The sequence below is a fragment of the Rhea pennata genome, chromosome 36 (assembly GCF_028389875.1).
Source record: "Rhea pennata isolate bPtePen1 chromosome 36, bPtePen1.pri, whole genome shotgun sequence".
In the NCBI taxonomy this organism is placed as follows: Eukaryota; Metazoa; Chordata; class Aves; order Rheiformes; family Rheidae; genus Rhea; species Rhea pennata.
The window spans coordinates 311,723-325,720 of NC_084698.1; the positions used below are offsets into that span (position 1 = coordinate 311,723).

Genomic DNA, 13,998 nt, shown 5'->3' on the forward strand with positions numbered 1-13,998 from the left:
GCGAGGGGACGTGGTGGTGGTGGTGGTGGGGGAGGACAGGGGAGCACTTGGTGGTGGTGGGAGGCCCACGAGGGGATGGGGAACCCACAAAAGGACACGAGGGGGCACGGGGACACGCGAGGGGACACCAGAACGCGTGCCACCTCCCCGCCGGGTGGAGGGGGGGGGGCGGGCGGCGGGGCAGGGCCCGACCGGTTCTCCCAGTTCCTCCCAGCTAGCTGCTCGCAGGCTGTGTCAGGCTAATTAGCGCTAATTATCCCTCCGGGCTGCGGAGCAGGGCCAGCCCTGACGTGCCACCCCGCTGGCTGGCTGCTGGTGGACCCCGTGACCTTCTCCACCCGGCCGCGGTGGTGGGGAGGGGACGTGGGCTCCATCCCCCATCCCCTCCCTGTCCGCGCTGGTGTGTCTGGGGGGTGGCCATGATCCCCCCCCCCCACCCTCCCCAAAGGCGACGCGGGGAAAGGTGGCCCTAGGTGGCATAGAGGGTGACAGCAGTGCGGGTGGCTGTGGCCTGGGTGGCAATGCCCTGGGTGACACAGAAGGTGGCAGCACCCAGGTGACACGGGCATGGCCCAGGGGACACTGATTACCCACGGACGGGGAGCAGCCGGGTGGCCCAGGAGGTGCAGATGACACAGGAGTGGTGGCACCTGGGTGACACAGGCACGGTAGGGCACGGGTGGCACTGGGTGCTCATGGGTGACGCACAGGAGCAGCAGCGCCTGGGTGACACTGGGTGACATGGGTGACGCCTCCCTGCTGTCCCCTGCCATCCTGGGTCCATGTGGTCATCCCCTCAGATGTTGGAGACCCCATGGGTGCAAAGCATCTGCCTGCCCCTCTGTCCATCCATCCCTCCATCCATCTGTCCATCCATCCCTCCATCCATCTGTCCGTCCATCCCTCCATCTGTCCGTCCATCCCCCCATCCATCTGTCCATCCCCGCTCCATTTCCTCCATCCCTTCATCCATCGGTCCTTCCATCCAGCCTCCATCTGCCCCTCCAACTGTCCACCGCTCATCCACCCGTCCATCTACCCGTTCCTCTGCTCACCAGTCCCTCTGTCCATCCGTCCACCCCTCGGTCCATCCGTCTGTTCCTCTGCTCGCCTGTCCCTCTGTCCATCTCTTCACCCAACCCATCATCCACCCCCCCATCCGTTCTCCCGTTCCTCCTCCCCACCCACTCACCTCTCCATCCTTCCCTCCAGAGACTCCTCAATGTCCCCTTAACTCTGCCCATTCTCACAGGCGTGGGGCAGGGTTGGGACCTCCCCACATGGGTCCCCAGCAGCACCAGCATCGTTGGCTTCATCAGCGTGATGTCACGGGCCTTGGGGGGGGCGGATTGTGGGGCAGGTTGGGTTGGGGTTGGACAACCCCATGGACATGTCAACATGTCCATGGAGGTCTAGTCAACTAGACCACCACAGCTATGTTGACCGTACCTCCATAGACGTGTTGAGTAGGCCTCTATGCATGCATGGACCATACCTCCATGGATATGTTGAGCAGCCCTCTATGGATGCCTGAACCATCTTCATAGACCTGTCGAGTAAGCCCTCCTCTGGTCATACCTTCACAAGCATGTTGTGTATATCCCAATGGACACTTAGAAGACTGCCATGGACACATGGAGTAGACTACTGTAGACATGTTGAATAGACCTCCATGGACATATTGACTCATGACCTCCATGAACCTCCATGAGCTTGTTGGATGGACCCCAACAAAGCTGAAGTCACCCGTGACGGAGACCAGCATGGCAACCCACCACAGCTGCTAGCCACCGTGGGATCCCTCCACACCAAACGTCCCCAGGCTGGAGCCACCTTCACAGGACACCAAAAGGTGGCTGAAACCCCCTCAGAAAAGCCTAAGCGAGAGCTGGAAGTTGCTGGTGGAATCTCTGGGTGGCCTCCCTCACCACGGAGGGCATCAAGGTGGTTTTTCCAGCTCACTAAAAATCCCGATATATTTGGGCCCCGTGGAGGCAAATCCTGGTTGGCTTTGATGGATCCGTGTCACCCTCCATGGGGGGGGGGGGAGGGGAATCCTCCTTTCCCTGCAAAATAGGGGTCCCGGTGCCATGAAAAGAGGTAAATTTGACCCTGGGCAGTGCCACCAGCGGGCAGTTCCTTCCCACCTGCCCCGGGTGCACGCGCTCTGCTCCGTCTTGCGAGCATGTGCCCGTCAGGGAGGTGAAACGTGTTGGCTTGTGCTGGGTTCAGGAAATTTGGCCCCTTTTGCACCCGCTGAGTCACGGGGAATTTTATCGCCTCTGGGGCTGGGAATCGCTCCCGGGTCACGCGCTGGGCCAAGGGGGGAACCAGCTTTTGGTGGCTTCACGGTGGCTTTGGCCCAGGGAGTCAGGTCAGAATGGGGTGGACCAGTAGGGAAGTTCTGGTTCCAGTAGGTTGTGAGGGCTCACATCTCTTGGTGGTGGTGGTGGTGGTGGGACAACCTCGGGTCTACCCGCTCCCGGCCACGGCGGCCACCAGGTCTACTCGCCCAGCAGACACTGGGAATCTTCTCCCCACCTCTTTGAGCCCTGGGACAGTTTGAGGCACCTCAGCGGGCCCGAGACGTGCTCCAGCTCTCCAAAGACACGAGCCACCGCCCCCACGGTGGAAAGCTTTATTCAGCGGCGTCTCAACAGGGCCCCTCGCGACCGACCATCATCTCCCCCTTCCCCAGACCCACGCTGCGGCGCTCGGACCGGCCGGCTCCGGGGAGCTTCGCTGAGGGAGGAGGAGGAGGAGGAGAAGGTAAGGAGAGGACTTCTGGGGCGCGGGTGGATTGGGGAGGTCAGTTCCTTCTCATGGTGTCCTGGATCCAGCGGATGTATTTGCAGATGTTGACGTAGACGCCGGGTTTCTGGGGGTCCCCGCAGATCCCCGGTCCCCACGAGACGATGCCCTGGAGCCGCCCGTCGCACATGAGGGGACCCCCGGAGTCACCCTGGGGAGGCAAGAGGGGTCCCGGTGACGCAGCCAACCCCTGTCTCAGCTCTGTGGTCCCCCCACCCCGTCCTGGTGACATCTTCATTCCCAGGCACGAGGGGGGATCCTGTGGGGCTGGGAAACTCAGCCCCACGGAGGCATCTCAACGCTGCGGTTCTGGAAGAGGACCCGGGTGGTGTTGCAGCACGCAGACCCGGAGCGGACCTGCTTTTTGTGGGGAGAAACCCACAAAAATCCACGAAAACCCCGCGAAACCAGCATGCAGGCAAAGCGAGGGTGGAGCGAAGAACCGTCACCCAATTTGGGGCCGTTTCGGGGCCACCGGAGGGGTCACCTCCAGCTGACTTAAGGAGGCCACGAAACCCCACCGGCTTTGCCATCCTCCTCCCAGCTGCACCGAGTTGTGCCTGGCCTCGGGCCGACACGCTCCCTCCTGGAAGCTCATCCGGATCCGGTGGCCTCCCAAAAAATCGCCGGCAGCACCCACCTGGCAAGAGTCGGCCCGGCTGCTGTGCTCGCCGGCGCACACCATGTTGGCGGTGATGGAGCCGGGGTAGGTCCTCCGGCATTGCTCCTCCGCCACGATGGTCACCTTGGCGCAGTGCAGGTCCTCGGGGAAGTTCACTGTGGGCCAAGGAGACCGGGAGGTCAACCAGGGCGGGAAGATGGACCCATGTGTCCAGTCACCTGGGTGACCCGGATGCCTGGGTCCATGGGGAGGGTGGTTGGACCAAGAGGGTTGGATGGGGAGGGCGGGGGCACCTCAGGGTTAAAGCAGGGAGCCCAGATGTCCCATGTGAACACGGGACCTCGTACCTTCAGGGCTGGTGGTGGACCCCCATCCCGAGACCTGGCAGGTCTTGCCAGGCACGGGGCAATGGGTGGCCAAGGGCAGCGGCTTGACCCGCTCGTTGACGCGGACGGGCAGGAGGAGCTTGAGGAGCATGAGGTCGTTGTCCTTGGTGGCGGGGTCGTAGCGCGGGTGGCTGATGACCTTGGAGGAGAACCGCCGCTGCTCCGAGCCGCCCGGTTCCTTGGCCCCCCGGCCCCCGAGCCGCACGCCGACGAAGCTGGAACCGGGCCGGGTGGAGGAAAGGGCAGAGTTAAGGTTACGCGCGGCCCGAGAAGGGGCAGAGTTAAACCCGCTGAGATACCGCCAACCCTTCCAGCCTCCTTGGCTGGAGACCAAGGCCCCGGGCGCGACCGGGGCCAATTCCTGGGTGGTTTTGGCCCTCCGACACCAAACCCGCCAGGCACCGGCGCAAACAACCGCCGCCCCCCCACCCCCACGCACCCATGCCCAGCCCCGCGCCTGGGGCCACCCCGCCCCCCGCGGCCTCCTACCCTGGGACGTGGCAGTGGGCGGCCGTCAGCACCCAGTTCCTGGCCACCAGCGTGCCCCCGCAGATGAACTTGTCGCCTTTGAAGAGGGCAGCCTGCCAGGGCAGGTCACAGGAGGTCCCTTCGAGCACCCACAGGACGTTCCTGGAGGCTGCGGGAACGAAAGGGATGTGGGGCAGGTCGCACGGGTGACCTGGGACCCTCTTCGGTGTCCCGTGCCCCAGGGACCGAGGACACAAGTGGCTTGGGACCCTCCCTGGGGGACACCTAAGGTGGGCATGGGGTACCAAGAGCAGGCGTGGAGCTTCTGGGGGTGGACAAGGGGTCCCTGGGGTGGATGGAGAACACCCAGGGGGGACTTGGGATCTTGGGGCAGATGTGGGGCGCCCAGGATGGATGTGGGACCCCTGGGGTGGACATGGGGCCAGGGGGCAGACGGGGGGGGGGGTATCAAGGGTGGATGTGGGACCCATGGAATAGATGTAGGGCCCCGAGGCGGATGTTGGGCTCCTTGGGCAGGTGTGAGAACCCAGGGCAGATGTGGGTTGGACGTGGGGCCCCCAGGGTAGACATGTGACCCTAGGGCACATGAGGACACCCAGGGCAGATGCGGGACGGTGGGGCGGATGTGGGACACCCAGGGCTAACCTGGGACCCTAGGGCAGATAGGGGACGCCCAGGGTGGGATGTGGGACCGTGGGGCAGATAGGGGACACCGAAGACGTACTTGGGGCACATCAGGGGGTCCCCAGGGCCTCTCCTACCTGCAGGTACCAGAGCCAGGAGCATCACCACGAGGACCTTCATGCCGGAGGGACAGGAGCTGCAGGGAGGAGGCCAGGAGGTGGCTTTAGTCCAAGCAGGGTCAACCCCCACCCCCACCCCAACCTCCTCCACCACCGCGTGGGTGGACCCAACCCACGGGTGACGCGGGACCCCCCCCCCCCTGGGGTCACCACCTCCCCTCCTAGCCCCGGGGAGAAAGGAAGGACCTAACGGGGCCAAGGAAGGGGGGTGGTGGTGGTGGAGGCTTCTGGAGGAGCGTGAGGATGGGCAGAAGGAGAAAGGACGGAGGAGGAGAAGAGCAGCGGGGAGAGGAGGACGACGAGGAGGAGGAGGGAACGGAGGACAAGAGAGGAGAAGAAAGGCCGGCCGGAAGGAGGAGACGGAGGAAAAGAAGCCCGGGAAGAGAGGAATGAAGGAAGGAAAAGAGGTGGGAAGAGAGGAATGAGGAAAGGAAGACGGGAGACACCTCGATCCCCCCCCCCCCCCCCCCCAGCCCGGGGACATCCCACCACCACCACCACCACCACCACCACCAAGACCAGCAGGGTGGGTTACGTCCACCTCCCCACCCCGGGACCCCCCCCCCCCCCCCTCCCCATGTTCCTACCGGAGGGGAACGACGTGGGGCCTCGTGGCCTTGGCCCCCAAGGGGGGGGGGTGGTGGGTGGGGGGGTGGGTGGGGAGGCTCCACCCGAGGTGATAAAGCGTCGCGGCGGCCGCGTCTTCCTCCTGCCGCCGTCGGCCCCGGGGTTTTTATCCGGGGGCCGGAGGAGGAAACGGCTTCCTCCGCCTTCGCCTCTAATCCGGCCGCTGCCCCGACGTCTTCCGCCTGGGTCCGGGAAGGTCCCGCCGGCGGGCGGGGGGCCAGGGGCGGTCGAGGGCTGGTGGGACGCGGTTCTGATGGGGCCGGACCCCCAAACGTGGCTCCGTGGGGGCTGCTGAAACTGGGGTTGGCCGACGGGTGGTGGGACGCGGTTCTGATGGGGCTGGACCCCCAAACATGGCTCTGTGGGGGCTGCGGGAACCAGGGTTGGTCAAGGATGGTTGAAGGGTGGTGGGACGCGGTTCTGATGGGGCCGGACCTCCAAACGTGGCTCCGTGGGGGCTGCTGGAACCGGGGTTGGTCGAGGATGGTCGAGGGCTGGTGGGACGCGGTTCTGATGGAGCTGGACCCCCAACCGTGGCTCCGTGGGGGCTACTGGAACCGGGGTTGGTTGAGGATGGTTGAGGGGTGGTGGGACGCGGTTCTGATGGGGCCGGACCTCCAAACGTGGCTCCGTGGTGGCTGCTGGAACCAGGGTTGGCCAACGGGTGGTGGGACACAGTTCTGATGGAGCTGGACCTCCAAACGTGGCTCCGTGGGGGCTGTTGAAACTGGGGTTGGTCGAGGATGGTCGAGGGCTGGTGGGACGCGGTTCTGATGGAGCTGGACCCCCAAACGTGGCTCCATGGGGGCTGCGGGAATGGGGGTTGGTCGAGGATGGTCAAGAGGTGGTGGGACACGGTTCTGATGGGGCTGGACCCCCAAACATGCCTCAGTGGGGGCTGCAGGAACCAGGGTTGGTCAAGGATGGTCGAGAGGTGGTGGGACACAGTTCTGATGGGGCCGGACCCCCAAACGTGGCTCCGTGGTGGCTGCGGGAACCGGGGTGGGTCAAGGATGGTCAAGAGGTGATGGGACACAGTTCTGATGGGGCCGGACCCCCAAACGTGGCTCCGTGGTGGCTGCAGGAACCGGGGTGGGTCAAGGATGGTCGAGAGGTGGTGGGACGCGGTTCTGATGGGGCTGGACCCCCAAACATGGCTCTGTGTTGACTGCGGGAACCAGGGTTGGTCAAGAGGCGGTGGGACACATCTCCAAGAGGCCGGACCCTGGTACGTCGCTCCTCACCGGGTGCAGGAACCAGCGTTGAACACGGATGGTCGAGGAGGCCCCAGCAGGTACCTCAGACGGGTTCAACCCCCAGCAGCAGCTCCCGCCGCGCCCGGGGTTGGGCGAGGACGGTCGAGACGCACCAGGCCACGTCTCCACCAGGCCCCAGGAGACCCCGAAACGCGGCTCGTGGAGCAGGGCGGACCCGGCGCAGCCCCGGGGCCCAGGACGGGCTCTTCCGTCCTTGCTTCCCTCCTCCTGGACCTTCTTCTGGGTTTCCCTTGGTCCTCCGTCCTTCCGTCCTTCCTTCTGGGCCTTCTTCTGGGTTTCCTTTGCTCTTCCGTCCTTCCTTCTGGGCCTTCTTCTGGGTTTCCTTTGCTCTTCCATCCTTCCTTCTGGGCCTTCTTCTGGGTTCTCTTTGCTCTTCCATCCTTCCGTCCTTCCTTCTGGGCCTTCTTCTGGGTTTCCTTTGGTCTTTCGTCCTTCCGTCCTTCCTTCTGGGCCTTCTTCTGGGTTTCCTTTGGTCTTTCGTCCTTCCATCCTTCCTTCTGGGCCTTCTTCTGGGTTTCCTTTGGTCTTTCGTCCTTCCGTCCTTCCTTATGGGCCTTCTTCTGGGTTTCCTTTGCTCTTCTGTCCTTCCGTCCTTCCTTCTGGTCCTTCTTCTGGGTTTCCTTTGCTCCTCCGTCCTTCTTCCACCCTGTTTTCCCCTTTCTTCTGCGTTTCCTTTGCTCTTCCGTCCTTCCTTCCATCCTTTCTTCCTTTCTCTCGGCCTTCCGTCCTTTCCCTTGGTTTCTTTTCTTCTGTGATTTTTCTCTCGTCCCTTTTCCGCGCTTTCTCCCCTCTTTTCTCCCTCCGTCCATCCTCCCGCTCCCACCTCGACGGATGGATGGAGCCGGCGGGACGTCCCGGATTCCCCCCCCCCCCCCACCGCCGTTCCCGGAGGAAGAGGACGAGCCGAGCGCCCGCTGCCGAGGGCCTCCCAGCACTTCCCAGCGCCTCCCAGCGCCTCCCAGCGCCTCCCAGTCCGACCCGGACGTGCCGCGGAGCCGCCCCGGGGGCCTCGGCGACGCCTCGGGGGCAGGGAGCCGCCTCGGCCGTTCGGGTCCTTCCGGTTCTCTGGAAATCCCAGTTTAACCCGTGCTCCGTCACTGGGTCGGACTGGGTTGGGTCGGGTTGAGTCAACGCTCCCGGACCGTCTCGACTTGCCCTGGGCGCTTCGTTACCCAACCGGCTCCGAGGCCCCTAACGAACCCCGACCTGCCGGCGAGTCGTCAACGGCCCTAATTACCCGGCTTTAATTAAGCCCGGGCTGTCACGAGCTCCCACCACCACCACCCGCCGCCGGGAGGGGTCACCAGTTGCACTGGGTGGGGCCCCAAACTGGTCCCAGTTGCCAGCTGCAGCGGGTCTCGCTGGAGGGCAGCGGGCGTGTGGGGAGACCCTCCACTCTGCCCCACACTTTGCATCCCCTCCGCTCTGCCCCACAAGTATCCCTCCCCTCCACTCTGCCCCACACTCTGCATCCTCTCTGCTCTGCCCCACAAGTATCCCTCCCCTCCACTCTGCCCCACACTCTGCATCCCCTCCTCTCTGCCCATGGGAAAGACTTTGTGCACCCCCAAAACCACCCCGATTCACCCCAAACTCCACCCTCCTCCATCCCCTCCAACCCCCACCCCAAAACACCCCAATACCCCCCAAAACCCTCAAAAGCCGCCCGCCGCCCTCGCCCAGCGGGCCCAGGCGTCCGGGGTGGCCGCGGGGACCCCGATTGGGACCGACCCGCTGCCCCCCTCCTCCCATTTTGGGTTCAGAAAGGCCCTTTTGGGGGCAAGTCACTGACATGCCATCCCTGGGAGACTCTCCCCCCCATCATCATGGCCTCCTGCTGTGTTTTGGGGTAAAAAGGCCTGCTTTTGGGTCAACCTGCTGCAACGCTGTCCCGGGGAGCCTCATCCCTGCAGCCTCCCTCTAGCATTTTGGGCTGAAAAAGCCCACTTTTGGGTCAATCTGCTGCAACACATCCCCCAAGAACCCAGCACCAGGACCTCCTGGAACATTTTGGGCTCAGAAAGTCTGCTTTTGGGTCAACCCGCTGCACCGTAGCCCCCAAGAGCCTCATCCCTGTATCCTCCCTCTGCATTTTGGGCTGAAAAAGCCCACTTTTGGGTCAACTTCCTGCAACACATCCCCCAAGAACCCCATCACCAGGACCTCCTGGAACATTTTGAGCTCAGAAATCCTGCTTTTGGGTCAATCTGCTGCAACATATCCCCCACAAACCCCATCCCTGCAGCCTCCCTCTGCATTTCTGGACTGAAAAAGCCCTGAGGGAAAAGGAGCTCCCCCCCAGGTTTGCCCCCACCCACCCAATTTTGCCCCCCCACCCCATTTTGCCCCCCCACCCAATTTTGCCCCCCACAGCACTCAATTTTTGCGCCCCCCCCCCCAAATTTGCCCTCTGGGGGAGGAAAGGATCCCCCCCAATTTTGCCCCCACCCACCCAATTTTGCCCCCCCACTCAATTTTTGCCCCCTCTACACCCAATTTTGCCCCCCCAGTAAAAGTCCCCCCCTTGATAATTTCACCCCCTCCCATGGCCATATGATCCCCCCCCCAAATCTGCCCCCCCTCCCAGGGAGGGGTAATTAGGGCACTAAGGGTAATTAGGGTGCTGCCGAGGCAGTGGCGAGGTGCTCCCCACCCCCCCAACCCCCCCCCACCCGGACACCTGGGCCCCTGCCCTCACCCACCTGCCTGCCCTCCGTCCCTCCTGGGGTGGGGGGGGGCTCGAGAGGGTCTTAAGGGAGTATTTGGGAGTCCTGGGGGTATTTGGGGGCCTGGGGGGCTATAGAGGGTCTGAAGGGGGTATTTGGGGGTCCCAGGGGGGTATTTAGGGGTCTGGGGGGGTATTTGAGGACCTGGGGGGGACTATAGAGGGTCTCTGGAGGGTATTTAGGGGTCTGGGGGGTATTTGAGGACCTGGGGGCTATAGAGGGTCTCTGGGGGGGTATTTAGGGGTATAGGCGGTATTTGGGGGCCCTGGGCAGCTATAGGTGGTCTCCTATGGATATTGGGGGGCTCTGGGGGGGCTCTAAGGGCTCCCAGCAGGGTACTAGGGGCACGAGAGGGCTATAGGGGGTATGTAGGGGCCTGGGGTGTATAGGGGGTCTCATACTGCTACATAGGGGCCTCGGGGGGGGCTATAGGGGTCTCCACCTATGGGGGGGGGAGGATAACCCAGGGGTCCCACGAGGTCCTTGGGGGGGGGAATCTGGAAGGAGAGGGACAGGGACGAGGACATGGGGATGGGGACAAGGATGGGGGACATGGGGACGGGGACGTGGGGATGGGGACAGGGACATGGAGAGATGGGGATGGGGACATGGACATGGGGACAAGGACATGGGGATGGGGACGAGGACGTGGGCATGGGGACGAGGACGTGGGGATGGGACAGGGACATGGGGACGAGGACGTGGGGATGGGGACATGGACATGGTGACGAGGACGTGGGGATGGGGACGAGGACGTGGGGATGGGGACAGGGACATGGGGACGAGGACGTGGGGATGGGGACGAGGACGTGGGGATGGGGACAGGGACATGGAGAGATGGGGATGGGGACATGGACATGGGGACAAGGACATGGGGATGGGGACGAGGACGTGGGGATGGGGACAGAGACATGGGGACGAGGACGTGGGGATGGGGACGAGGACGTGGGGATGGGACAGGGACATGGGGACGAGGACGTGGGGATGGGGACGAGGACATGGGGATGGGGACAGGGACATGGGGACATGGGGATGGGGGACAAGGACATGGGGACGAGGACGTGGGGACACGGGGATGGGGACGAGGACGTGGGGATGGGGATGGGGACATGGGGAGATGAGGATGGGGACAGGGACATGGACACGAGGACATGGGGATGGGGGACAAGGACATGGGGACAAGGACATGGGGACACGGGGATGGGGACAAGGACGTGGGGGTGGGGACGGGGACACGGGGACACGGACGTGGGGACGAGGACGTGGGGACATGGACATGGGGACGAGGACGTGGGGGTGGGGACAGGGACAGGGGGACACGGACGTGGGGACATGGAGACCAGGACATGGACATGGGGACCTGCAGGTGAGAACATGGGGTCACGGGGATGGGGGCAGCACCCCTGGGTGCTATAGGGACTCCTGGGTGCTATAGGGACCCTCCGGGCACTATACAGACCCCCAAGGCCCTATAGGGACACCCAGGCCCTGTACAGACCCCTGGGTGCTATAGGGACTCCTGGGTGCTATAGGGACCCTCCGGGCACTATGGAGACCCCCAAGGCCCTATAGGGACACCCAGGCCCTGTACAGACCCCTGGGTGCTATAGGGACTCCTGGGTGCTATAGGGACCCTCCGGGCACTATGGAGACCCCCAAGGCCCTATAGGGACACCCAGGCCCTGTACAGACCCCTGGGTGCTATAGGGACTCCTGGGTGCTATAGGGACCCTCCGGGCACTATACAGACCCCCAAGGCCCTATAGGGACACCCAGGCCCTGTACAGACCCCTGGGTGCTATAGGGACTCCTGGGTACTATAGGGACCCTCCGGGCACTATGGAGACCCCCAAGGCCCTATAGGGACACCCAGGCCCTGTACAGACCCCTGGGTGCTATAGGGACTCCTGGGTGCTATAGGGACCCTCCGGGCACTATGGAGACCCCCAAGGCCCTATAGGGACACCCAGGCCCTGTACAGACCCCTGGGTGCTATAGGGACTCCTGGGTGCTATAGGGACCCTCCGGGCACTATGGAGACCCCCAAGGCCCTATAGGGACACCCAGGCCCTGTACAGACCCCTGGGTGCTATAGGGACTCCTGGGTGCTATAGGGACCCTCCGGGCACTATACAGACCCCCAAGGCCCTATAGGGACACCCAGGCCCTGTACAGACCCCTGGGTGCTGTAGAGAACCCACTGGGTGCTATAGGGACCCCCTGGGTGCTATAGGGGTGCTATAGGGACCCCCCCCACACACACACATTACATAGGCTTCCTCAGGAGGACCAGGTGCTATACGGCCCCCTGACCCCGACACCACCCACCCCTAAATCTATATGGACCCTGGGTCCATATGGGCCCTATACAGTCTCCCCCCAGCCCTATATGCTCCCCCTTTAACCCCCCCCGGGATTATACAGTGCTCTGGGCATGCTGGGGGAGGGTATGTGTGTGTCCAGCCCCTATATAGCCCTATATGTCCCCCCCCACCCCCAGGGCCAGCCAGCCCCATAGGGCCGCCCGCCCCCCCCAGCCCCTATAGTACGACCCCCCCACACACACATCGGCGCAGCTATATGGCCCCTACGGCACTCTGAGACAGCGGTGAAGAACCCCCAGCCCCTATAGGTGCTCCCCCCACAACCTCCCACTATACAGCCCCATAGACCCCCCCCCGACACCTATAAGCTCCCCACCCTGAGGACCCCCATAGCAGCTATACGGACCCCATGGTGGGGGCAGATCCAGGCCCTAAAGCTCCCCCCCCAAACTCCTATAACCCCCTCTAGCCCCTATATAACCCCTCCAGCCCCTATATGACCCTCCAGTCCCTATAATCCCCCTCCAACCTCTGACCCCTATAACCCCCCCTCAATCCCTATGACCCCCAAACCCTATATGATCCCCCTCAATCTGTATAAGCCCCCCTTTAGCCCCTATATGACCCCCTCAGCCCCTATAACCCCCCTCTCCAGCCCCTATATGATGCCCCAACCCCCATATAACCCCCCTCCAGCCCCTATATGACCCTCCCAGCCTCCATATAACCCCCCTCCAGCCCCTATATGACCCCTCCAGCCCTTATAACCCCCCTCTCCAGCCCCTACATGATCCCCAACCCTCACATAACCCCCTCCAGCCACTATGACCCCTCCAGCCCCTATATGACCCTCCCAGCCTCTATAACCCCCCTCTCCAGCCCCTATATGACCCCAACCCCCATATAACCTCCCCTCCAGCCCCTATAACCCCCTCTCCAGCCCCTATATGACCCCCCCAACCCGCATATAACCCCCCTCCATCCCCTATAAGACCCCTCCATCCCCTATAAACCCCTTCTCCAGCCCCTATATGACCCCCCAGCCCCCATATAACCCCCTCCAGCCCCTATATGAACCTCCCAGCCCCTATAGGCCCCCTCTCCAGCCCCTATATGACCCCCCCAACCCCCATATAACCCCCCTCCAGCCCCTATATGACCCCCCAACCCCCCCGTATGACCTCCCCAGCCCCTATATGACCCCCCCCCCAACCCGCCCCTATAGCACCAGTGAGGGGACCCGGCGGGTGCTGCTGTCACTATTTTATTCACCGCCCCCCCCCCCGGCGGAGGGGTGGGGGGTGGGGGGGGCGGGCACGGGTGGGTGCTGCCAACCCCCCGCCACCCTCATCACCCCCCTCCATCACCACCGCCCCCCCCCCCAAAAAAAAAACCTACCCCCCCCCCCACCACCACCCCCCCGGGGTGGGTGGGGGGCACCCACAGCACCCACTGTGTGTGTATATATATATATATATATATTTTTTTTTATATATATATATATATATATGATTTTTTTGGGGGGGGGTTGGGGGCTTGGGGGGGGAGGGGGGGCCGCGACACCGTCTTTGGTACAATAAATTAAAGACAAAACGCAGACAGCACGAGCCGTGTCCCCCCCCCCACCCCCACCCCCACCCATGGGTGCCACCGTGGGGGGGGGGGCTTAGCAGCAACGCACCCCCCCCCCACACACACACATCTTTTCCATCATCCCCCCCCCCCCAAATAAAGCCGAAATGTCCGTGGGAGGAGGAGGAGGAGGAGGAGGAAGGCGGGTGCCCCCCCCCCCCCCTCCAAACACCGCAGCAGCACCCGCTCCTCCGCCCCACCTCGTCCCGCCGGGGCGGTGGGTGCCCGTGCGCATGGGTGGGGGATTTAATAATTTTTTTTTTTTTTTTTTTTTGGGGGGGGGGGGGGGACGGGGACGGTT

At 63.4% G+C, this 13,998-nt stretch overlaps 1 protein-coding gene across 1 annotated transcript; it reads right to left on the minus strand.

The window, feature by feature from the left end:
• Positions 1-2,587: 2,587 nt before the first annotated feature.
• LOC134152945 (kallikrein-15-like) lies at positions 2,588-6,010 on the minus strand. The gene is made up of 6 exons (XM_062598704.1): positions 5,699-6,010; positions 5,070-5,128; positions 4,309-4,456; positions 3,781-4,034; positions 3,452-3,588; positions 2,588-2,962 (listed from the first exon to the last, which is right to left on the minus strand). Exons 2-6 carry the CDS (start codon positions 5,110-5,112, stop codon positions 2,810-2,812), a joined length of 735 nt encoding a protein of 244 aa, XP_062454688.1. The 5' UTR covers positions 5,113-5,128; positions 5,699-6,010; the 3' UTR covers positions 2,588-2,809.
• Between the last annotated feature and the right edge of the window lie 7,988 nt (positions 6,011-13,998).